This window comes from Panthera uncia, chromosome B1 (assembly GCF_023721935.1).
Source record: "Panthera uncia isolate 11264 chromosome B1, Puncia_PCG_1.0, whole genome shotgun sequence".
In the NCBI taxonomy this organism is placed as follows: Eukaryota; Metazoa; Chordata; class Mammalia; order Carnivora; family Felidae; genus Panthera; species Panthera uncia.
Window position 1 is genome coordinate 115,612,739 of NC_064811.1, and position 27,385 is coordinate 115,640,123.

Genomic DNA, 27,385 nt, shown 5'->3' on the forward strand with positions numbered 1-27,385 from the left:
GAGAACGGAGCGGGGGTGGCGAGCGTTCACCGGAGAAGCCCGCCGCCCCCGACCATGGGCAGTAGCGGCCTCTCCGGCCAGACAGCGTGGCAGGCGCAGCCGAGAGACAACAGCCTCACTCACTTCCTGGTTCCTCAGCAACTGGGGTGAAGCGCACAACTCGTCCGCCCCCGAGTCCCCAACTTAACTGCGGCTCGGTTCTCCGGCACCCGCTGCCAGCGCTCCGCCCGGCAGCTGCCGCCGCTGCTCGCCGAACACACCCTGAAGCGACAGCGCCAGATTCGAGGCAGGTTACTCTCCAAGGTGATCACTTCCTGATTCGTCGCCTCCATTACTTCATTCACTACCCCCCTTTCCCCCGGCCGCCCCGGTGACTGAGGTGGACACTGAACCCCCTGCACTGACCGCCACAGGGGAGTCACCCCGCCTTCTGTGCACCCCCTCTCCTGCTGCACCGATGCACAGGAGAAAAGTTCCCTGTCCTTACCAGCCCGGATGAGCAGATCCAGCTGGTTCGTGGGTCCCTCATGCAGAGACGTCGCCATGTTTATCCCGGGGCTGGAGCTGCTGCTTCACATTGACTTACACCGTGAGCAGCGGCAGCAGGGGAGGAGGCGGAACCCACCGCCGGAGATACACGCCGTGCGACCGACACACACTCACGCACTCGCACACACTCAGACGCCCGGATCCTTGCGCGTCCTCCGACAGGAAGCCGAGGCCGGCCCGCCTCCCGCCGCGGGGCTGAGAAACCCCACCACCTAACGGCAGGGGCGGCGGCGGCGGCGGCGGCCGCCTCGGCTGGCAACGCGATCCTTCCGCCCCGCGTTCAGACAGGAAGTCCCGGACGCCCGCCCCGGAGAGTGGCCGCGGCCCACGGCGAGAGACACCTGAGGCTGGAAACCGCCCCGGTAGCCGCGGCTAGGACAAGGCCCCTCGGCAGGAAGAGGCACATTTCACGCTCTGCGGAAGAAAAGTCTGCAATTGTCCCCACTTTGGAAAAAAGCCATTAATCAAATTTTCTTCCTGGAAGAGATCTAATACCTAGTCCAACAGCTGTAAATAAAGGTGGCTATTTAACTTGTTTTGGCCGTTTCAAAGCTTATGCAACATGTAACCCGTCCACTTCAAAAAGCTGCACTTTAAAACAGGAATACCAACAACAAAAAAGGCATACCTACAAAATATTCTAAAAGCTTTACTTGGAAAGTTAAGTAGTTTACAACTACTTTAAGAGGCTGGCTTCGTCTTTTTTCCTCTACAGCAGTGTTAAAGAGCACACTAAACAGGTATTTATTAGTAAACAACAGAATTTGCCAACCTCTGGGAGATTAGATTATCCTTCCCCAATTTGCTAGTCATGAAATTCTCTTCTTACCCTTTCATTTCTGTTTGGTTCATTTGGAAACAAACGTATTCATTTGTATCATCTACTTTTAAAAATCTTTTTCATAGAAACAAATAAGTACATGCTAAAATACAATAGAAGAGCGAGATAAATTGCCATTTAGTGATTTTAAATTTATTGACAACACAAAATCAAACCAATAAAATGACTCAGATGAATCTTCATTAAAACAGCAACAAAAAATGCTTCCCTGGTTTCAAAATTTCATAACCTAAGTTTGAAACAAAATGTTGCCCTGAAGTTGTTTCTACATAAAATTTACATAAAACAGTGCCTCCTACAGAGTAAGTGCTCAATAAGTATTGGCTAAATACCCACCAAAAAAAAATTTGGCAGTTACAAATTTAAGATACAATTTTTATGATCTGAATCGAATGAACTGTGCTGATAATCGAGGGAAAAAAAAGTTTTCCAGTGGTAATATTAATGCAATATTTGGCAAAAGTTTGCCCAACATGTCAGTGCAATTTTAGAATACACTTGCACAGCCCATGACTTTTTTTTTTTTTTCTTATATACTCATTTTTTCTCTTGGAGCTTTGTCCTAGCCCTTCCACCATGATACCCACCCTCCCATAAAAGAACTTATATGCCATTTCCAGAGTACAACTCCCCTTAAACTCAATAAGGATCTTTCTTGCATTAGGTAAACTTTCACCTGTTGGACAAAAGGGACTATATGAGTGGTAGCTTTTTAAATCTCTAGTCAATTTAAAACAAGGATCATCTACTGATAAGCAGTGTCTTAAACTGAGACAGTTTCCAGGTGGGGGATGATAAGGAAACCCAAGAAGTAATTCCTGGCTTTAGGCAAATCACTGAAATTGATAATAAATTTGAATGTCTACTATCAATCAGTAGTTTTTCATGTATTTAAAAAGAAAGAGAAGCTTATTTTTTCTGGAGGCAACAGGTTAACTTGGGCTCAAGGAGGAATACACAACAGAAGAGTCAGTTTGAAGTATGATATATAACTTTTACCTCACGATTTGCATCCTGAGATATATCTTAAGAAGTCAATAGTGTGTATTTTACTCTTTGTACATCTTAATTATATGTATTTACCTCGCCTTATATTTTAAGTTCCAAGAGAAGAGAAGCTGTATCTATTCCTACCTAATACTTCACAGTATTCCTGTGTGTGTGTGTGTGTGTGTGTGTGTGTGTGTGTGTGTGTAATAACAGAAATCAATTCAGAAAGACTGGGAAGTATTCCTACATATTTAAAGTTCTTGTAAAAACACAATTCCTTGGGCTTTAATGCAATTCTGCCTTGCTACTGAAACCAGACTTTCAAGAGCCACCAATATTTTTTGCAAACTAAAAATACTATATTGGAAATAGCAAGTAAGGAAAAGCTGCTGCTGGAAATATAAATTGGTACAAACTTTCAGGAAAGCAGTGTGGCATTATATATCAAGAATCTAAAAGAGGTTCATGTATTCTGACCCAGGAGTTTCATTTCCAGGGCCTAGCCTGAAGAAATGGAAGACACTCAATGGATTGATTGCTCCATTAAAAATGATTTGAAGAATTTTTTTTTTTTTTAAGGAATTGTCAAGCTGTTTTTCCTGGTGACTGTACCATTTTACATTCCCAAACCAGCACTGTATGAAGGTTCTAGTTTCTCCACATCTTTGCCAACACTTAACTATTTTTGGTCCATTTGTTTTTTATTTTTTATTTTTTTATTATTTTCTTTTTAAAATTTAGTACTTTTTTTTTTAAGTTTACTTATTTTGAGAGAGAGACAGACAGACAGAGAGCATGCACAGGAGGGGCAGAGAGAGGGAAAGAGACAGAATCCCAAGCAGGCTCTCCACACTGTCAGCTCGGAGCCTGTTGCAGGGCTTGGACTCATAAACCATGAGATCATAACCTGAGCCGAAATCAAGAGTCAGATACCTAACCAACTGAGCCACGTTTGAAGAATTTTTAACAACACAGTAAAATAGTAAAAATATAAATGTGCCAAGATTTAATTACATATATATTTGTTCCACACAATATGACCCAAACCATGTAGTACATGTGAATGTATGTATATATAGTATGTATACATATATAGTATACACACACATTCACACACATTCAACTGCATTTCTCAAGTCTTCAAGATTAAGCAGGTATTAATAAGCAGAATAAAAAACTGAGTAAGAATAGATAGGTTAGCATGGTAGACACTTTAGAGCAAATTCACATTCTGCTAATAACATTACAGAAAGATATCTCCTACACTAAAGTTACTGCTCTATATTAGCAAGGGAAAAAAGATAAATAGCTAACTCTTTTTTTGTAAAAATTTTTTAATGTTTATTTTTTATATTAGAGAGAGAGAGAGAGACGGACAGAATCTAAAGCAGGCTCCAGGCTCCGAGCTATAAGTTGTCAGCACAGAGCCTGACAGCCTGCTGCAGGGCTTGAACTCACAACCAGGGACATCATGACCTGAGCTGAAGCTGGATGCTTAACCAACTGAGCCATCCAGGCGCCCCAGGCCCCCGATAAATAGCTCTTATTGAAATAAAAGCTAGTGGTTCCATGGTGTAATGGTTAGCACTCCAGACTCTGAAATAAAAGCTACTATGCTAAATGCTTTTGGGGCACCTGGGTGGCTCAGTCGGTTAAGCGTCCAACTTCAGCTCAGGTCATGATCTCGCGGTCCGTGAGTTCGAGCCCCGCGTCGGGCTCTGGGCTGATGGCTCGGAGCCTGGAGCCTGCTTTCAATTCTGTGTCTCCCTCTCTCTCTGCCCCTCCCCTGTTCATGCTCTGTCTCTCTGTCTCAAAAATAAATAAACATTAAAAAAAAATTTTTTTAATATTTAAATAAAAATAAATAAATAAATAAATAAATAAATGCTTTACCTTCGCTTTTTTCACATATTCCTCTCTACATTTCTGTGAAATGTATATTACCATTGTGCTCATTTTATAGATGTGGAATCTAAGGTTCCGTGAGCAAGGTCATCGAGTTAATGGGAGGCAGGGCCAGGGTTTGAACCCAAACACTGACTCTAAGAGCCCTTACTCTCAAACGCTACCCAAGCACCAAAGTAACAAGGCCTTCTTATCTGTTACAATGCATTTAGTACCTGTCCATTTTCTTTCTTGGCTGAAAACTAGTTTACATTCCTCCCTTCAAAAGGTGGAACCTAATTCCCCTCTCCCTTTTTGTGTGTGGGCTGGACTTAATGACTCACTTATAACAAATAGCATAAAACTGAAGTGATGATGTAGAACTTCAGAAACTGTCTGCTTGATCTCTTCCTCTTGGGTCACTCTCTCCAAGGAACCCAACCACCATGTCATAAGTACACTCAAGTATGCAGAGAGGCCTTTCAGGCAAGAAAACGGGCATCTTGCCAACAGTCTGGTGTCTTAGCTATCTAGAAGACAGACCCCTCTCCCCTACCCCCCAGCCCTAATCAAGCCTTCAGGGGACTGCAGCCTCACGAAAATCCCTGAGCTAGAACCATGCAAATAAGCCACTCCCCAATCCTTAACCTTAAAAACTACCCAGGCCCTTGGGCAGCTCAGTCGGTTAAACATCTGACTTCAGCTAAGGTTGTGATCTCACAGTTTGGCTGGGGAATAGGAGTCCCGCATCAGGCTCTATGCTGTCAGCACAGAGTCCACTTCAGATCCTCTGTCTCCCTCTCTCTCTGCCCCTCCCCTGCTCACACTCTGTCTCTCTCTCAAAATAAATAAATAAACATCCATAAAGTATTATTAAAATGAAGGCGTTTGAACTCAAAGTCACATATTCATTTATTCAACAAATAATTATCTAGCACTTACTTTGAGCAAGTTTCTATCATAGGTACCTATTATCACACCTGGTAACACTACGTTATATTAACAAAAGAAAAGAATTAAGCCTTCCTAATTCACATAGAACTCCCACTAATGGTGAAGTCCTCAGAGACAGTATGATGTACAAAATTGCTTATACATGAAATTAGGGAAGAGTGAGTATATACTACATTTTTAACTACCACCCAGGAAAGTTAAATTATTTATATGTATGTATAAAGCCTTCATAAAGCATACATTTTTAATGAGGGGTTCACAAAGGCAAAATTTTGTTAGTACAATGTGCATTTTTCTAAGGAGAAGAGCCATGGCTATTTTTAGACTCTCAAAGAAATCTATGACTCCTAACAGTTATTTCATCATAAATTATCTTGCCGTATGCATTTAAGGACCACGAAAACCCTACAGTGAGTAAGGACTCAGTATGTACCGTTTTGAAGGCGGATGGTTTGGTTTAGGTTTTCTGCATTTACTTAAGTTATTCCCGGGCCCGACTCTTCCTTGAGCTTGCTGTCTCTACACTCTATAGTTTACACTGGGTGACACACAGCTTCGGATTCTTAGAAGCCACTCCTAGAAGACCGTCAATTGATTATTGTAGCTGTTTTTTTCTAATGGATATTATAGAAACAACTCTTTCCAAATAGCATTTACTAAGTGCCCATATGTACATGACACCCTGCAAAATGAGTTTAAATAGTTAACGATCTCTGTATTTCAGATAACATTTATGACAACTGATTTCAAGGGTTTGGGTTCTTTATTATCATTAAAGAATTTGTAGAATCTTGAATACTCTGGAAAAATCTTTTTCAATTCTTATGAAACTTTCTAAGAGCTAATACATAATTCCCATTTAGCATGTTTATGAAAAAATTAACAACGGAGTTCTTAACTAAGATCTATTGCAACTCTAAGTTAAATTCTATCTTGAGTGATTCCAAAAGGAATATTCGGATTAACTCATTTCTTCCCCTCTCACAATACAGCTTCTGCGTGCTACCTACCAAAAAATTCCTCAGAGGTCAACACTGAGCTTTTAATTGCCAAACCCAGCCAACTCCTTTTAGTCCTCCAAACGAATGACATTATTGGCCACCCCTTAACGAAATCCTTCCCTTCGTTTGATTTTCATGAGAATTAACTGGCTGGCTTTGTTTTTTTTCCTATTTGTTTCTTTTCAATTGATTTCACCCATTTCTCCACAACCCTTAAAGGTGGCTGTCCTCCCAAAGTGTGATCCTTAACCATCTTCTCTCTTCATTCTTCACTCTCTCAAGAATGTTATTACCCATCCAACACTAGTGTTTTCAGTATTATTTCTCTACTGATCAAAAATCAGTATCTCAAGGCCTGACTTATTTTTTTTAGCTCTAGGCGCTAATTTCCAATGTTATGGTAAACATCTTTATTGGGCTAACCCACTGGTACCTAAAGGTCTTTTTTTTTTTAATATTTATTTATTTATTTTGAGAGAGGTGGGGCAGGGAGGCAGAGAGAGAGAGAAGGAGAGAGAGAATCCCAAACAGGCTCCTCCACACTATCAGAACAGAGCTGGACGCAGGGCTCGAACTCACAAACTGTGAGATCATGACCTGAGCTGAAATCAAGAGTCAGATGGACACTTAATCAACTGAGCCACCCAAGCACCCCTAAAGATCTTTTATCTACAAATCTCCTATCAACAACATTACCATCTTCCCAGGCTAGAAATCTGCATCATCTATGATCCTAGTTTAGGTATTCGTGTATTATACAATTTTTGAAAAGGATTCAAAACCTACGCGAAATTATAAAACATAATGTAACAAACATTTATCTTTCCAACATCCAGAACAACAACTGTTAACATTTTGTTATTTATGCCTGAAGATGCTTTTTCCCCCTAAGAAATAACACATTACAGGGTAAGATAACATCTTTCAGTACTACTCTCAGTTCTCATTCACCATTTCATTTCCAAAGAAACCACTATCATTAAGTTTTATGTATATTCTTCTAGTCTATTTTTTACATTTTGTGTGTGTGTGTGTGTGTGTGTGTGTGTGTGTCCCAGAATAATTTATACTATTATTTTGCATGCTTTGGGTACATAAATGACATTATTCTATATACACCATTCTAAAATTTACTTTTTTTCATTCAAGATTTACATTCTATCCATGCCGGCATAAATAAATATTGCTATGCTTTTTAGATGCTGCAAAATATTCCAATGCATGAATTTACCCCATTTTATTCATCAAATTATCTACTGGTAGGCAAATAAATTTATTTCCATTTTTCACATTAATGAACAATGCTGCAAAAAATTCTTATCTAAACACGTATGCTAGGGGTGTCTGGGTGGCTCAGTCTGTTGGACATCCGACTTCGGCTCAGGTTATGATCTCATGGTTCGTGGGTTCAAGCCCTGCATCAGGGTCTGTGCCAACAGCTCAGAGCCTGAAGCCTGCTTCTGATTCTGTCTCCCTCTCTCTCTCTCTCTCTGCCCCTCCCCGGCTTGCACTCTCTGTCTCTCTCCCTCTCTCTCAAAACTAAACATTAAAAAAAAACATGTACGCTAGAGTTAGTTCACTTATATACCTACAAATAGAATTTTTATAGAATAGAATAGGTACATTTTTAATTTTATATGTTACTCTATCCGAAGTATCTATGCAAGTCTAAAATCCCATCAGTGATGTGGTAAAAGTTTCCATTTTTCTCAAATTCTTGTCAATACAAGATATAATCAGACTTTAAAAAGTCTATTGGGTGACAAGAAAATTTTCATTGTTGTATTAATTTGCATATACTTAATAAGTACTGGGGATACTTTTTCATATACTTACTGGCCCCCTATAAATTGCCTAGTCGTATCCATTGTCATTTTTCTAGGATACTTTCTGTCTTACTGAGGTATAGAATGTCAACATATCATAGATAATAATTCAGATATGTGTTGCAAATATCTTCTGCCAACCTGCTGTCTGACTTTTAATTTGGTTGGTCTATAGTATCCTTTGTCCTACAAAAACTTTACATTTTGATGTAGTAAAATTAATATGTGTTTTAATGTATGTTAAATAGTCCCTGGAATAAAAAGGAAATCATAAAGAAATTAAGAAATATTTAGAAATGAATTACAATTAAAATATAACGTGTCAAACTAGGTGTGGCATAGCTAAAACAGTACTTCAGAGGTCAGGAGATGAAAAGGTTTAAAAATAAGCTAAGCATTCAACTCATAAAGATGGAAAAGTCAACAGAACAAAACCAAAGAAACAGAAGGAAAGACATAAAAAAGAGTAGTAAAAATGAAATAGAGAACAATAATTTTAAAAAACAGAAAAGATTCACAAAACCAAAAGATGGTTTTGAAAAGATTAATAAAATAGACCTCAGCAAGAGTCATCAAGAAAAGAAGGTGCAAATATAAAACAAAACGGGAGAAATAACCATAAGTACAATAGATATAGAAAATAAGAAATCAGTATTCTAAACAATTGTATGTTAGGCTTAAATGTGGATGAATTATATAAAGAAACTGTATAAATTATATAAAGAAAAAATGAATAGTAAGTAGTAGAGAAATTAAAATGTAGTCCACAACCTCCTCTCCATATTATTTGTGAAAAGTCCTAAACTTAAAACAGAGCATGGAGAATCCATCAATTAACTGACCACATCGAAAGATTAAAGGAGAAAAATTGTAACTTGCCAAAAAATGCAGAAAAAGCATTGGATAAGACTCCATATTTATGTATAACTAATACAAAAATAAAACCAAAAGCACAGATGGGAATTCTTTATACACTAAAACCTACAACAAACATTATACTTTAGATTGCAACTTTAGCTACACTCCCTTCAAGATTAGGAACAAAACAGGGATGCCAATTAGTATCACTACCCTTCAACATATAAGAGTTCTTTACCGACATTATAAGAAAAGAAAAAGAGGTGAGATAAGCAGAAAAAAGAGAAGAGGGCTGAGTTGTAACAGCTGAGACCCTCCTAGACCAGTAAGCTCCCAAATGATCCACAGATGACCACAAATAGGTAAGTAAGTCCAGCCATCTCAGCAGAACCACATAGCTAACCCACAGTCTCAGGAAAATCAATAACCAGTTCTTGTTTCAGGCCAATAAATTTGGGGTTGGTTTGCTATGCAACAATAGCTGATACAAGTAAGGAGTGATAGGTATCCGTTACTGGTTAACTTATAAAGGTAAAATGTAATGGGTATCTATCCTGGAATATTGTGTGGCAACATATTACAAATACACAAAGCAACATGCATGGATATTAAGAACAGTACTTACTAAAAAATGTAGCAAACAGATACATAATACCATTTATATAAATGTTAAATATGTACAATAGGATATACACAATATGTTACAAAAATGGCTTGATCAAATTAAAGTCGATGCTTATGAGGAAGGGAGATGTGATTGTCGTACACATAAAAAGGATAGAAAGGAATAGATCAATTGAAACAATAAAACGAGGGTGTGAAGTACCCTCTTACTTTTTTTTTTCTATGTAAAAAGCCAACTATCTTAATATAATTGATTGATAGCCCATCCTTTCCCACCGATTTATAAATCTATGCCTATTATATACCAGGTTTATAAATACATGCTTACTCGGTTTCTGGGGTTTCTATTCTATTCTATCCTAATGAACTATTTGTCTGTGGGCCAATAACACATTTAAATTTTTTCTAGGGCTATATAATCATTCCTTAAAGATAGGAGCGCAAGTACTCTACACTTTGCTCTTCAGCAGAATTGTCTAGATTATTTTTGATCTTTATCTAAGAGTTTATCAACTCCACCAAAAACAATACCTGTTAAGATTTTGACTGGAATTGTGCTAAATTTATAGATTGGGGAAGAATTAACAGTTTTACCTTGTCCATCTTTCCATGTGTGTTTGTGGGTTAAAGACGAAAGGAATTTCCTCCTAAGTTATATATCTCTTCATTTATTTATGCTCCTCAATAAAGTTATATTCTTATTTTCATGAAAGTATTGCGTATTATTGTTAAGATTTATCCCTAGGGGTGCCTGGGTGGCTCAGTCAGTTGAGTGTCTGACTCTTGATTTTGGCTCAGCTCATGATCTCCTGGTTCATGGGATTGAGCCACGCTGTGAACAAGGAGCTTGCTTGGGCTCCTCCCTCTCTCTCTCTCTCTCTCTCTCTCTCTCTCTCTCTCTCTCTCCCTCTCTCTCCCTCTCTCTCCCTCTCTCTCCCTCTCTCTCCCTCTCCCTCCCTCCCTCTCTCTCTCTCTGCCCTGGCTTGCGTGTGTGCACAAACATTCTCTCTCTCTCAAAATAAATGGATGAACATCTTTAAAAAAAGATTTATTCCTAGATACCTAAGGTTTTTTTACTATTATGAATGGGATCTTTTTGTTCACTTTGATTTTTTTATTTTTAAATTTTTATTATTGAAGTATAGCTGACATACAAGGTTATATCAGTTTCAGGTGCATAACACAGTGATTCAACAATTCTATATATTACTCAGTGCTTACTAGGATAAGTGTGGTCATCATTTATCACCAGATAATGTTTTTACAATATTATTCACTATATTCTATGTGCATGTATAGCCTCATGACTTATTTATATTTTATAATTGGAGGTCTCTACTTCTTGATCCCCTTCACCTATTTTGCCCATCCCCCCACCTTCCCTCCCCTCTATCAACCAACACTTTGTTCTCTGTATCTATAGATCTGTTTCTGGTTTTTATTTGTTTTCTTAAGTTACACACATTTATAAATGGAACCGGATGATATTTGTCTTCCTCTGTCTGACTTATTTCATTTAGCATGTTATACCCTCTAGGTCCATCCTAGAGCCATATTATACCCTCTAAGTTCATCCTAGAGCCATGTTGTTACAAATGGCAAGATCTCATTCTGTTTTTTTGGCTGAGTATTATTCCTGTGTGTGTGTGTGTGTGTGTGTGTGTGTGTGTGCGTGCTCACGCATGCACACATGCATACCACATCTTTATTATTTTCTGATTATTGTTCTTGTATACAGCAACCCTGATGAACTCTCTAAAGCAGATTTAAAATCTGTGCATTTTCTTAAATTTTATGTGTTAATTAAACCATTTGTGAATACCAGATTTGTTTCTTCCCTTCTGATCTTCATACTTTTTATTTCTTTTTCTTATTTACATTTGCTAGGACCCCCATAAAAAATGTTAGTTAGTAGAGATGATAGCTGGCATCCTGTTCCCCTACTAATTATGGTATTTGCCATAATTTTTAATATAGATACCTCATTAAGCCCCAATCCAGATTAAAAGTCTCAGAAGATGGTGAATTTTAACAAATGCTTTTACACCTACTGAAATGATTGTACGGGTTTTCTCTTTTAGTCTATTCATATGGCAGATTAACAGATTTTCCTTTTTCTTAATTTTTTTTAAGTTTATTTACTTATTTTGAGAGAAAGAGAGAGAGAGAGGATGAGTGGGGCAGGGGCAGACAGCAAGGGAGAGAGAGAACCCCAAGCAGGCTCCACACTCAGCACAGAGCCCCAAGTGGGGTTTGATCTCAGGACCATGAGATCATGACCTGAGCTGAAATCAAGAGTTGGACGCTTAACTGACTGAGCCACAAAGTGCTTCAACAGATTTTCTAATAGCCTTTGCCTTCCTAGTATGCAGTTAGTCACTATGTGTTTTTTAATTAGCACTAGATTTACTATTATTTATTTAGAATATTTGTAGCTATGATCATACATAAATTCAGCAAGAAATGTTCTTCTTTTTATATTGGGTCAATTTTAAAGTAAAGTTATACTACCTCCATAAATGAGTTGGAAAGCTTTCCCTCTTTACTGTTTCCATAATAGTTTGTATATAATAGGGAGTATGTATCCCTTGACATTTTAGTAATAGACCTCGGTCTGGTGGATTTTATTTGAATGAGGGAATACATGTGTAAAATTAAAGAACTTAAAAAGTTGATTTGAATGTTTTCTATTTCTTCTTGAATCAATTGTAACTTATATATATATTTTTTTCATTGTCCATAGGTTTTCAAAATCCTTGGCAATAGGTCATTCATAGTACTTTCTTATGATTTCCAAACTCTATTCTACTGGTCATTTTTTTTTTCTTCATAGTGCTCATTTTTCTTTGGTCTGTCTTTACAGAGGTTCATCCATTTTTTAAAACTTATGGTTTCACCAATAATCTATTTTATTTTCTATTTCATTAATATTGACTTTTATCTTTATCATTTCCTTTCATTTACTTAATTTGATTTATTCTGTTGGCCTTTTATTAACATCTAAATGCTCACTATATCAATCTTTCATATTCTCCAATAAATGCATTTAGAGCTACTAAATTTTCCAGTGAGTTCTATTTAAATTACATCTCAAATTTCTATATGCAACGCTTTCATTGTTATTTCGTTGCAAATGTTTTATAATTTTCATTTTCTCTTTCATCAGTTAATGAGTTTTTAGTTGCCAGTGTAAAGTATTTTGATTTTCACTTCATTGTTGGTTTCTAATATATCTTGTATTAGGATGACATGATAAATTTTGAATGATATGGATTTTCTGGACATCGTTGAGATTCCTCTATGACCTAGTACACAGTTAAAAACCGACCTAAATATATCTGGAAAAAAGTGTATGGGGTTGTATTTTATTAGGTTAGCTACAATGTTCTATACGCCTGGGTGGCTCAGTTGGTTGAGCGCCCAAGTCTTGATTTCAACTCAGGTCATGATCTCACGGTTTGTGACACTGAGCCCCATGTCAGTTTCTGAGTAAATAAACTTTTTAAAAAATGTTCTATAAATCTCTACTTTATGAAGTCTGTAAGTCCTATGGTTCAAATCTTTGATCCCATTTTTAATTTTGTATCTGCTTGATTTTGCAATTTTGGCTGAGGTGTACTGAAGTCCCATTGTTTTGTAGGAATGTCTACATCTCCTTGCAATTCTGAAAGATTTTGCTTTAAATGATATTTCAAAGCTATGTTGTTAGATGCACATAGGTTTATGATGATTATATTTTCTGGATTGTTCCTTTTAGCAGTCTGAAGAGTCTCCATAGCAATTAAAAATTTTCACCCTAAATTCTATTTTATTATACCAGCTTCCTTTGGTTAGCATTTTTCAGGTAAATATTTTCTTTCTATCCTTTTTATATTATTTACATCATTTTGTTTTGTGTTATCTGTTAAAAATAACACAGGCTCATGTTAAGATCACAACAGGTTATTTTAATATGATTTCTGATGTTTTGGACTTACTTCTACTATCTTGATTTATTATTTGTATTTCCATTTTTTCTCCTTTGTTGCCTTTTGTTAGATTTCATCACGTTTAGTTTATTTCCTACCCCCGACTTAGTATTCTGGAAGCTATACCTTCTATTTCTATTATTTCAGTATGTTCTAGTTGCTTAAAATAAATGTCCTTCTTTTCACTTCTCAATTTCTCCAGCTCACGTTTCACCCAGTTCCTAACTATTTTATTCAAGGGCTACCATAATCTGGTTCCACTCTATCTTTCTAGCCTTATCTCTCTCTACCATATGCCACTACAAAGCCTAATCTAAATAAAATCCAAAATTCCTGGCATTGTTCTGGTTCATGATGTCTTCTCATTCACTCACCCATCAATAAATAATTTATTGAAAACCTATTTGGTGCCTAGCTCTGAGCAATACCAGTAAACACAAAGGATAAGCCCTCTGGTTTTATGAAGCATCATGTGGAAACATTAAACAAGTAAATATAAATAGAACAGAACTTAATGAATACATGAATACATGGTAATGTACTGAATAATGAATACATGGTAATTGGCTCCCATCTTCCACTCTACCCTCAAACAACCGTCACTGGAGTACACAACTACCCACCAGGTGGCACCAAACCACAGCCGGACCTTAGACTGATCTGGATGCCATAGTCTGAGTCCTGGAACCCCTTTCACACACGTCTTTCTCCACACAGCTTGTCTCGGGCCATTTTATTAAACTCACAATAATGCCATGTTCCATGCAATTTGAGGTTTTGGGAATTATTTACCCTCACATTGTGGGAGTTTACTGTATCAAAGTTGTAGGTGCTAACCAAAAAAGAAAAATGGGGGGCTATGACAAAAATAACAGAACAGTCCTAATGGAGATTGACTTTTTATCAGCTAAACGCACTATTTCTCTTAGAAAGTGACATTTAAACTGAGATCTAGGGGCGCCTGGGTGGCGCAGTCGGTTAAGCGTCCGACTTCAGCTCAGGTCACGATCTCGCGGTCCGTGAGTTCGAGACCCGCGTCGGGCTCTGGGCTGATGGCTCAGAGCCTGGAGCCTGCTTCCAATTCTGTGTCTCCTTCTCTCTCTGCCCCTCCCCCTTCGTGCTCTGTCTCTCTCTGTCTCAAAAATAAATAAAAACGTTAAAAAAAATTTTTTTTTTAAATAAAAAAAAAATAAACTGAGATCTAAAGGATGACCAGGAGTAAGAAACTGAAAAATGGAAAGCACTCTGTCCCAGAAAGCAAATGGTGTATGTGAGTACCATGTGAAGGTAAATTTTAGATTAATGGAAATGCAAAAAGACAACAGTGTATATATGTGTGTATATATATAAAAGACAACAGTGTGCGAATGGGGGGAGGGGGATGTATGTAATTCATCAGAGTATAAATGCTTCAGAGCTTGGGCTTACAATCTGAATTTAAATCCTTGCTCCACCACTTAAATAGCTGTCCAACCTTGGAAAAGTTATTCAGCCTAGGGTTGTTGAAAGTATTAAATATATTAATATGTAAAGACCTAAGAACTATTCCTGGCAATATGGTAAATACATTTTAAATGTTACAGTTTTGTTTTTGTTGCTCTTATTGTTGTTATTGTTTCTAGATGGATGAGAGGAGACAAAATATTCAGTGTCTTGAAGGCCATGTTAAAAATTATGAATATTATCCTAAGTGCAATTAGAACCCACTACAAGGTTTTAGGGAAGGGAATGTAATGATTAAATTTATAAATATATATTTTAAATCACTTTGGTTACTATATAAAGAATGGATTCTTTGGAGTAAAAGGGAGAAGGGCCAAGAGTGAAAATAAGAACACCAGTTAGAAGGCCAATGGCCATGGTCATAACTCACATAAAATAACTACAGATTAGTCTAGGCTAGGAGCAATGACGATGGAAAGAAACTGGTAGATTCAAGATATATTTTGGAGGCAAAATTGAAAACTGACATGATCTGGTTTTGGGCTAGGAGGTAAGGTAGAAGAAGGTATAAATGATGACTTCTCAACCAGAAAATCTTTTGCTGCTGAACAAAGATTCTTTGTCTACCAAACTTTCTTTAGTCAGGCTCCCGAACCTTCTCCTAGGCCTATCTGTGTACTTCCTTGTAAAATCCCATTCTAACAAGAACTCTAAGTCAGTTTAGCTAGTCTGTTTAGAATCCCCCATCCTCCATATCTGATTACTCTCCATATCTAATCGGGTTCCTCATCCTTCCCAAATCCCCAGGTAATGTGTGATCATCCTGGCCTGTCTTTAGCAAGAATCTGTTTAACCAGAACCCCCACCCCTCCATTCCTGATGCTTTCTCTTAGAAATTTTCCATCCAATGACTCTGCTCCTTGGCCATAAATTACCACTTGCTTACGCTGTATTCAGAGTTGAGCCCACTCTCTCTCTCCCTCACTGCAAAATCATGTAACAGTGGTCTCTATCCTTATCATAATAGTACCCCCCTCTTGAATAAAGTCTTCCTTATGGTGCTTTAACAAGTATCATTGATTTTTTTTCTTTAACATTTCTCAAATGAAATTTTATTCTCCCAGGCTCAGCTAAAATATGAACTTTCCATCAAAATAAATAATAGCTCTCTCTCTCATTCTTACAACACAGATTTTCTTTGAACCTTCGGTTATAAAGAGTTTTCTTTTCTTTTTTTTTTTTTAAATGTTTATTTTTGAAAGAAAGACAGAGACAGAAACAGAGACAGAGACAGAAACAGAGACAGAGTGTGAGTGGGGGAGGGGCAGAGAGAGAGGGAGACACAGAAACAGAAGCAGGCTCCAGGCTCTGAGCTGTCAGCACAGAGCCTGACACAAGGCTCAAACTCATAGACCATGAGATCATGACCTGAGCCAAAGGCGGCCGCTTAGCTGACTAAGCCACCCAGGCACTCCTAAAGAGTTGTTTTCTTATATATTTTCCCCAATAAAAAGCAACATCCTTTACAGTTAGGGCCATATCTAATTTCTTATTCAAGCCACACACACACACACACACACACACACACACACACACACACACAAATATGCTCTGTGTATAACAGGCCATCTCAGATAACTCCACAAATGGTCTCAGGTCCTCATGCTCTTTTACTTCCTTTAGGAAGTATAAGAATTCAGCCTGGGGGCGCCTGGGTGGCTGTTGGTTAAGCGTCCAACTTCGGCTCAGGTCATGATTTCACGGTTTGTGGGTTTGAGCCCCATATCAGGCTCTGGGCTGACAGCTCAGAGCCTGGAGCCTGCTTCAGATTCTGTGTCTTCCTCTCTCTCTCTCTCTCTCTCTGCCCCTACCTCACTCACGCTCTCTCTCTGTCTTAAAAATAAATAAACATTAAAAAATTTAAAAAAAAGAAGCAAGCAAATGTCTCAGGAAGAAATCAGCACCTTTCCATTTCTTTTTCCTCTTAGACGAATTCTTGGTTTCCTTTGAAAAGAATTTTTTCATTCTAACTTATTATTCTATCTATTTTCTGAGAATTAAGTTGTAAAAAAAAAAAGGTAATATAGAAGAAGCAAAAGAATTCTGGTTTTCCTAAAAGTCTTGTCAAACATCATGTGTAAGAAGTACCTTTTCACTAACTAAATTAGAGCTATAACTCTTTCCTTTTTGATGTAAAACTTCCTAGAGTGATCTTTTGCAAGGTCGTCTAGTTTTAAGAAAATCTCTCCCAAGTTCTAACAAGTAATTTGTTTTGTTTGAATATATTCTTAAATAAATAAGAAGAAGAAAATAATAAATAAGTTATCCTGGAGAATAACTACCTATGATCACCATCCACCTAATATAAAACATATGAAAAATATTTTCAGTTAAATTTTAAAATTTAACTGTTCATTCAAGTAGGATATGTATTTTGACTGATTTACAAAGTGAAAAGAAATCAAACATCCGGTTATGATCAAACACCGACCTTAAATTAGGAGAATATGGGTTATCTCATAAAAACTGGCATTACATCTTAATAATGCCTAAGCAAAAGAGAGGAAATGGGCTACATTCTTTCTTCCCTGGTATATTGATGAAAAAAATTATAGAAACATACAAAATTTTTTTAAATAACAATTAGTACCATCCCATTTCCTAATCCCATTCCTAAATTGTAGCTAAGCAAACAGGCTGGGTTCTTTCAATGTCCCCTGATTTATGAATGGGAAAAATAAAAATGGGAAAAATAAAAATGGGAAAAAAGAAGTCACTCGTGTTTTGTTGTACTATTTCCACACATAAAAAAATTAAAATGGTGAGATTTAGGAATGCTTAATTCCATTTGACCTGCTCCTCTGCCCCTAAAGCCAGAGGCCTTAACTGTCAGCTATGCCTTTATGATGAAATTTAAAATGAACCACCATATAGCTATAATGCAATCTGGAACTTTTAGATTAGCTACCATACTTGGCAATTCTTTGTGCTTCCTCACCTTTCCGCAACTGTACCTACACCACGGTATTATTTCCTTGAATGCTAGTTTTCCTCAATTTAGGTGGTAAGCTTCCTTAAGGCCAGGCACCATGTCTTTTTCGACTTTGAATCACTTACTCCCTAGGAGCCATGATGTTGTTTGTATATAATAGGTACTCTGTGCATGATAAATGTTAAGTTTACCAGTATCTCATCTGTATTTAATAACTGTCACATGAAGGTAGAAGAGGGAGAATTTATCTGCTGCTTCAAATGCTTGAAAAGAAATGATCTTAGCTTAATTGCAAATATTAAATCTACAAAAAACCAGTTTGGGAGATGTTAATTTGTATAATCTGATTTGTGACAAAACAATTTTACAGTACGGCAAACTTACATGCTTTCTTCACTAAATTCTAAGCACTAGGAATGTAGATACATTGCCTGTCTTGTCTACCCGGCTAGCCCATGCCTAAAATAGTACCTGGCATATGGTAGATGCTCCATGAATATTTATTGATGAATTAATTAATAGTAATTCATTACATCATCTCATATAGACTTGAAAGAATTGTGGTATCTTTTCACCCCCAATATCAATCTTCTGTGATGGAAATAACACAACATGGTAAGAAGCTACTGTATTAACTGGGTTTTCACAATGGCAGAAGCTCTCTTTCAGTGCTGTCATTCCCAATAGTTTAGATAATGGTTCTCAAAGTATGATCCCTGGGCCAACAGCATCAGCATCAGCATCACCTGCGAACTTGTGAAACATGCAAATTCTCAAGTCCCATCCCTGATCCACTGAATCAGAAATTCTGGAGGTGGGCCTAGCAATCTGTATTTTAACAAGTGCTTCAGATGATTCTGATGTATGGTCAAGTTTGAGAACCACTGGCCACAGAAATTTTTGTCACGGAAATAGATGGATCTCAAACTGACAAATAGGTCATAAAATATTAAATGAGCCTTTAAAGAAATATACTAAATGCTCAAATATTAGAATGTTTTAGAATAAGTTAAATTAGGTCAATCAATCAACCACTACATAGTTGAGAGGCTTTTTTTTTTTCTTAGCAGGGATCATAAAAGTGTATTCAATGGCTTTCAGGGGTGCCTGGGTAGCCCAGTCGATTAAGTGTCCGACTTCAACTCAGCTCATGATCTCATGGTTCGTGAGTTTGACCCCTGCGTTGGGCTCTGTGCTGACGTCTCAGAGCCTGGAGCCTGATCTTAATTCTGTGTCTCCCTCTTTCTCTGTCCCTCCCCCGTTCTCCTTCTCTCTCTCTCTCAAAAATAAATAAACATTAAAAAAATTTACAAAAAATATTAAAAAAAATAATAAAATGGCTTCCAGATCCCCACTATGACTTGTTAGGAAAAAGAGAATAGCAGTAGGGCAGAATATAGGCAAGAAAGGATGAGAAAAAGGTAGATGACAGCTAAAATAATAATATATGGATGAAACCTAGAAAAACTGTTTTTTAGATTTTAACTGAAATTAAGCATTTTAATTTTAAATAATGGCACAAATCACAATAGTTTGGGCAGTTTTGTGACTTCATGGCCAATAGATATCATAAATATTTTCATATTATAGTTGTTACAGATATCTCAAAATGTAATTTATGGTCATAACTATCTATCGACATAAATTAGATCTGCCACGAGATCTCATTTTATGATTCATTATTAAAGAACCATATGCATTAATATATCACAATTAAAAATAGTTCAAAAGCTATATTTCAATATATTTGTTTCCTTTGTAATCCTAGTTATTGTATTTTATATATTTTAAAAAGTTGTTCCGTGAGAAGGTCCACAGGCTGAATTTACCATGTGATCAAAGAGGTACATGACACAACAAGATGAAACAACTCTACAAAAGTTAATAGTTGCGTTGAAAATGTTCTTGACCTCCTTTAAATGATGGGCGCCTTCATGAACCTGAGAAAACTCATGGGTCTCTTTCCCAGTTTACAAATGGTCATGGAGGATGCACAAGGGACAATGATTCCTCCTCCTGAAACAGCATTGTACCAAAGCACCCAGCTTTGAATTCCAAAAAGAAAGGCTAGATGTGCAACTACTTTAATCTCTGTAATTTTTAGCTTAGTATAGGCGATGAGCACACCTAAAGCTCAAATCTACAGAGGCAGACAATTTAGTGGCAGGTGAATAAAAATAGCTAACTATTAGGGAGCTCCGAATGAGAAGCTACGGAGTTCAGACGTCATTTTCGTCATTTTCGGTAATGCTTTGATTGTCTTGTTTTACTTCTCATTTACAGTACTGTTTGGGAAACAACTAAATTTGTATAAAAAAACATACTTTTTAAAAAAGTCTTAAAAGGCTTCCTATTGGGCTTTAGGTAAGGCCCAACAAACAGATACAAATCTTACAAAGTCCTCAGCCTTACAAGATACAGTCTTTACAAAGTCCTCAGCAATAAGATTTTTTTACCTCATTAGCTTCATTTTAATTCCCTTTCCCTTTCATAATCCATATTCTAGCCATACTGAATTCCCTTCTGCAACTCAAATAGGCTATGTTCTCCTTCCTCCCAGACTTTCAACCACGCTATTCTCTGCCTGGCTAATTACTTCAAACCCTTCAAATCTGTTCAGATGTCACTTCTCAGGGAGGCATTCTCTGTCCTCCTAGGCATTCCCTAGCTGTATACTCCCTAAACTTTTCATTAATCCTATCATAACAGCCATCACAGTTAGTTATAATAATATGTTTAACTGTTCATTGCCCACAAAGCTGAAAGCATGGTGAGAGCAAAGACAAGGTCTTGTTTACCACAAGATACTCGGCTCTGAGCCCAACATGCATCAGCCCTTAGGAAGAGCTGGTAGAGGATGAATTTACCCAGAGATGTTTTAAAGCATTCCTACAGTTAAGAACCTTCAGCTATCCCTACTTGGCAACATTTATAACCTTGTGTGCTACTCATTTAAAATTCTTTTTTTTTTTTTAATGTTTTTTTTTGTTTGTTTTTGAGAACAGAGAGACAGAACATGAGTGCGGGAGGGGAGAAAGACAGAATCCTAAGCAGGCTCCAGGCTCTGAGCTGTCAGCACAGCGCCCGACACAGGGCTCGAACTCACAAGCTGTGAGATCATGACCTGAGCTGAAATTGGACACTTAACCAACTGAGCCACCCAGGTGCCTCACTCATTTAAAATTCTATACAATCCAAATTTAGCCCTCTCCTCAGTCTAAAATTTATTACTGGGGTGCCTGAGTGGCTCAGTTCTTTTGAGCATCTGACTCTTGATTTTGGCTCAGGTCATGATCCCATGATGGTGAGATCGAGTCCCACATCAGGCTCTGCACTGAGTATGTGGCTTGCTTAAGATTCTCTCTCTCTCTGCCCCTCTCCCCTGCTCATGTTCTCCTTCTCTCTTGCTAACATAAAAAAATAAAAAACTATTACAAAATAAAAATTAAAAAATTTATTACTCAGACACATTGTTATATAGCAAAATTGAAAGTTAACTAGTGCTTTAAAAAATTAAAAATTTGGAGGCACCTGGACGGTTCAGTCGGTTAAGTGCATCCAACTCTGGATTTCAGCTTAGGTCATGACCTCGTGGTCATGTCCATGCTGATAGTGCAGAGCCTGCTTAAGATTCTCTCTCTCACTGTCTGCCCCTCCTCTGCTCTTTCTCAAAATAAATAAACATTTAAAAACTTATAAAAAAATAATAAAAGTTTGAAAATTAAAAATTAAAACGTAAAAAGTTTGAGTGCAAAGGAATGAATGCTACTAGTTTCCAAAAGTAAACATCCTTTAATGATCTACTTTCTAGATATACTTCTCTTTCTGTTTATATAAAATGTTTCTTACAGCATACAAATACCATTTAAAATCATTCCTTTTCATTTCTCCTTTATTAACTGACAGGGTAGTTCTTTACTTTTGGCCACTATTTTTTCCTTCACGTAATAATCTGTAAAACATACATTCGAGCGAACTAAAAATTGGCAGATATTTTAAAGAGCCCTTAAAGGGACACCTGGGTGGCTCAGTCGTTAAGCAACCAACTTTGGCTCCAGTCATGATCTCATGGTACGTGGGTTCGAGCCCCACATTGGGCTCTGTGCTGACAGCTCAGAGCCTGGAGCCTGCTTCGGATTCTGTGTCTCCCTCTCTCACTCTGCCCCTCCCCTATGTGGACACTCTCTCTCTCTCTCTCTCTCTCTCTCTCTCTCGCGCGCGCGCGCGAAAATAAAATAAACATTAAAAAAATAAAATAACAGTTTAGAAAGCAGAAGCTTCACTTCATTTTCCTTTTGGATCATAAAGTCCAATTATAAAGTAACAATTATGATAAAACTCTATTTATTGATTTAAGTAAATGTGTCATATTAAAACTTTTCATCTTCTATACTCTTCATAATTTAATACCTTCTAGCTACTTTGTATACTTTTAAACAATACAGTTAAATGATTTTCCACTTAAACACCCTCTACTTAGAGACCTTACTCAACACATTTAGGGACTTCCACAACCACAACTCACCTCCAGTTTTTAAAAACCTGATATTTTAATGTCCAATGCCCAGTAAATGGGAATTTCAGGAAGATTAATAATTGCATGATACCATATTTCATTAATTCTAAGATGTACGCTTTTTCACATTTTAACATCTCTGAAACTAGGATGTATCTTACAATTAATGGTATCCTAAAATTTATAATTGGCAGCGTTTTTTTCTTTTAGTGATCTAAAAATGTTTCTTACAATAGATGGCATCTTAGGCTAAATGAAATATACTTACTAAAATATTAAAAACTTTTCTCTAATAATGCTTTCTAACTGATCCAAATCACAGTACAATTATAATCAAACAGTTCTAGAATAAAAACGAAAGGAACTTCAGATTCACATTTTACCTTTTTAGAAAACTAGTGACTAGGCTAAACTCAACAAAATGGATAACTGGAAGAAAACACTTCTTTAAAAAAATATAGGAAAAGTCTAGATTAGAAGCAACAGAAATAACAGAAATGCAGAAAAAAGGACTGGAAGATGTTGATCAGTAGTAGCATCTAAGTAAGTGGAGGCATGAAACAGCCCTAGAGCTTAATCTATAAAAAGAAACAAATATTAGGAACATGGCAGGGGTTAGCACAGGTAACAAATTGTTTAGGAGGAAAGATACTGTTACATTATTTCTCCCTCCTTAAGGAGAAATCATTGTCACTCTTGAAACAAAAATATGGTATAGGTATATTGAAATAATTGTAATTAAATGGAAAATTGTAAACATTCTTAGTAAATGAAAAACCAACCTACCAGCATTGTCTTCCTTCTGGCTCAATCTGTTTCACCTTCAGGTAATCCTAGGATAGGGGCTCCTTTTCAGATCCCCAGTTTTTCATGTCGATCTTCTACCTCCCTGTGGCAACAATATTTTCTAATTAAAAGAGTCCTTTTGTGCCACAGGGAGGATTTCTGATGGTATAACAAATACAAAAGTTATCACAGCTCATCATGAAGTCAACCTAGTCTTGAGACTTTTCAAGAAAAGAAATTTGGCTCCTGAACTTATTTTTCAAGACAGAAATCTCATTTCTTTTTTTAAACTGCATTTAAAAAAGCTAAACTTCCATGTATTTTTTTAAAAAGCAGCGCTTTCTTGTTGAGTTATGTAAAAATTCTGATCATTCGTCTATCTTTTCAACTAACCCCTAAACACAATTTTGTTCATAAATGTAGATGCCTAAGTTTTCTAATTTTTCCTAATCATTTCTTTATTAACACAAAATTTTTATGTTTTGATACCTAGTTAAAAACCAAAGTCCTGCTCCCAATGATCAGAAGAGAGAAGTAAGAAGCTACCAGACTGCTTTCAGCCAGTTTGTTAGTAAAGATTAATAAATCCACTTGTATTACATAACATTTAAACAAGGCCAGCAGGATATATAAAAAGCAATAGTTACTATTCCCTTGCTGGTAAGATTATGAGTGATTTTCACTGTTTCTCTTTGCAATACTTCCCAATTTCTCCAATGGGAATGTATTGATTTTATTGTAAAAAAAAATCAAATTTAGGTGTAATCACATAAAACCTACTGTGATTTTAAGATGAAGTTAATCTAGTATGACATTATGGGCTTTGATATATTTTGGATAGCCATATTTATGTTTTTGGATGACTACCTTTTTATATTTTAAATAACCCTAAGGTATTCAACATTTAATTCGGTACCAAAAAAAGAAAATATATTTAAGATTTTACATAGATGGTTCTTGATTATACTGCAATACTAAGTCAAAACTCAATTTGTTTCAATCTGTATTTCCTAACAGTTATGTGTTAAATACTATATTGTACACTGTATTCAACAAAATAAAAAAGTATGTCTTCAAGGGACTTCTAATGTTTACTTTGAAAACAAAAGGAATATGTATACACACAAGAACAGTATAAGAAAGCAATGATCAAGTGCCTAAGTCCAGATGGTCTAACAGAAGATCAGGAAAGGGAGCATTTAATGCAGGCCAGAATCACTGAGGAAAGTTTCGTGTAGCTGGGCCTTAAAAAAATGGATAATACCTGAACACAGGTTGATAGAAAAATGTATTTGAGCAAAAGTTCAGAAGCATAAACAGTCCATGCAAGGGGCAATAAGGAAAACAGCTAGAGTATAATGTTTCAGTAGATAAGAAGGACAGAACAGGAAGGACCTACTTCTGGATGATTCTGTGGGTCACTGAATTTCGCAGAGAAGTGTCTTTTGAAATCTGATAAACAAAGAGCTTCTGGAGAATGATAAAGGTAGGTGCCAAAGCACAGTAAGCTAAGGAAGGAATGACAAGGAAAAAGTACACACTGAAGGTATAGAGCACTTGTTTTTTTACAAAAAGTGAAGTGAAAGGAAAGAGAAAAACACAATGGAAAAGTAAACAAATGTTGTTTTAATGTATAAAAGACCTTCTATATATTTGAAGGCACGGGAAAGGACCTAATGAAGTTAAAGGGATACTTACGGAGCACTTACTACATCACAAGCACTGTGTTTTATATATTTATTTTATGTAGTCCTCACATTACTATTTCATGACAGTGAAACAGGCCCCCAAAAAGTTAAATACTGATAAGTAAGTGATAAATTAGAAGTCTGAAACCAAGACTAACTAACCCAATCAATATTCTTCCTTTTTCTACTAAAGAGAACTACTTAAAAGGCTAGAAGAAAAAAAATATTAATTTCAGGAATAGGATTTTCTATCATTAATTGATTACTCTTGGCTCTTCTTCAGGTTTCTCAAAATGTAAACATTCCCTGGGGGCACCTGAGTTGCTCAGTCAGTTGAGCATCCGACTTCAACTCAGGTCATGATCTCACGGTCCATGGTTTCGAGCCCCGAAGGCTCTGTGCTGACAGCTCCCAGCCTGGAGCCTGCTTCTAATTCTGTGTCTCCCTCTCTCTCTGTCCCTCCCCCACTCATGCTCTGTCTCTCTCCATCTCTCGAAAATGAATAAACATTAGAAAAAAAGTTTTTTTAATGTAAACATTCCCTAAGGTCAATTCTTTAATTCTGTGTCCTTTGTTCTTGATCACAGGAAGACAAACACAGAATATAAATACCTTCTCCCTTAGAGAAATCTCTCAAACACCTTTCCTTCTGGAGATTCCATATGTTTCCATGGCATCGATGATGATGATTCCCAAATCAGTCTCTCCTTGATCTTTCTTTTATAAGCTTCAACTGTACTAGATATGTTCCCTTTGCCCCTCCAGGTCTATTCTCCACCCTTCTTAATGCTGCTCTCTGTCCCAGAAGGCTGACTTCAACAGGACTCCCATAGCTTTAGATTGCATTTGATCAGTGGAGAGCCTTGGCAGGGAATTAGAGGGAAGAAGGAGAACAAAATCAGGGTCCTTATTCCCTGGCTCCTTCCCTGTAGCATCACCCTCAAGCCAGCTGCATCCTTTGACCAAAGGTCCCAGATTCTCCCAAGGTGACCCTCTTTCCAGGGCTCTCTTCTTCTGGGTTCCAGTAACCATGCCCTCCCTTTGGGCCTCAGGCCAAAGGACAGAAGGAGCTCTGCTGCTGCCACCTCTGGACTACTGCCCTATTTCTTATGGGCACCCTATGCTTGCCCACACATTTGTAACTAGCCATTTATTAAAACATTCTAAAAATTATCCTAATTTGAATATGCCATCACTTTTGCAGTGGGACCCTGACTACACATTTGTACATCTTTAAATACCCAAATATTTCTCTTCAGATCTGCTCTGCTTCAACTCAAAATCAACACACCTACTACCAAACTTACCTGTTTCCCAAAACAGTCTTGCCTTCTTCGAATTCTTGTATATTACGGCCATCAAGTTAGGGTCAAAAAAACCGAGTAATATCTTCCCTAACTATGCCTCTCCCCCTAATTTGCCATGTCAAGTATTGTTAGATCTTGCATAGTAGTATTGCTTACATAAGCCCCTTCTGTTCCTGTTGCTTCTACCTTGTTTTAATAGTTCTCAAGTCAACCCTTAACTCATAACCACAACAACGAGTCTGCCTGCCTCATCCCTTCCTCTACAAACATCAGATCCTGAGATACTAATTACATAGTACTTTCTACTCAAAACCTTCCAAATTTTTCTGCTTCTTACAAGCCTTATCACTCACTCTCGGGTTCAAATCATAATATAGTCACAACTCTTAATGGGACCTCCTGTCAAGGTCTCGTTTACTCACAATATCTTCTAAACATGCCTTGAACTTCAATATTCTACCCATTATTAATTATATTGTCCTCAGTCTACAGCGTCTTTCACTTACCTCCTATCTGCCCATCCAAATCCTACCATCTGTCCTCCTTCTTTACTTTCTCTAAACATTCCCTAATCCTGTAAATTGAACGTTCTTCTGAAAATCTCTTTGAACTTGTAAGCAGCACCCAATTGATTCTATACTGCTTTACATTTCCAATACAGTATATATTATATATGTTAAAACTAAATGATTAACCCCTTGAGGGAAAGAAACATGTTGAAAGCAGTACCTTTGCATGTAAGAAATGCAAAGTATCTGTAATATATTCTCATAAATTAAAGTGGAAGGTTAAGAGGATAAATAGAGTTAAGGTGCAAGATGAAGAAGCAGATCCTAAACAGTTCAATCTTCTCAGCCGAGCCTTAAAAGATTTCTATCAAAACTTATCTGCTATTGATTGTATTGGTATAAACTTGTTACTTTTTAAATGGTAATCTGTAATAACCTTTTAAAATTCATGTGTTCTCTATCTACCTATCTATTTATCTACCTCAAATCTCAGTAGGGAATCCCAGAGACCCCTCTCCATCCCCAATGTGCCACATCAGTCTACCTAGCAGGCCCCCAGAACTGGAGTGGAGTGGAGTCTGCAGCCACTGGCAAGGGTATTTCCAGCCTGCCAGACTCAAGACGGCACTCATACTTCATTACTATTCCC

General features: G+C 37.1%; 1 protein-coding gene across 16 annotated transcripts in view; it reads right to left on the minus strand.

Moving 5' to 3' along the window:
* ELF2 (E74 like ETS transcription factor 2) overlaps nt 1-27,385 on the minus strand; it is a 94,768-nt gene that overhangs the window by 22,072 nt on the left and 45,311 nt on the right. For 3 of the 16 annotated variants that reach the window (XM_049632182.1, XM_049632181.1, XM_049632180.1), the window contains exon 1: nt 488-4,155. The exons of 11 other annotated variants lie outside the window; for them this stretch is intronic. In XM_049632182.1, the coding sequence (XP_049488139.1) occupies nt 488-545 (58 nt within the window). In that variant the 5' untranslated portion in view covers nt 546-4,155. Of the gene's footprint in view, nt 1-487; nt 4,158-27,385 lie in introns of those variants that run through there. 2 more of the 16 variants (XM_049632183.1, XM_049632179.1) reach the window with 2 other exon arrangements.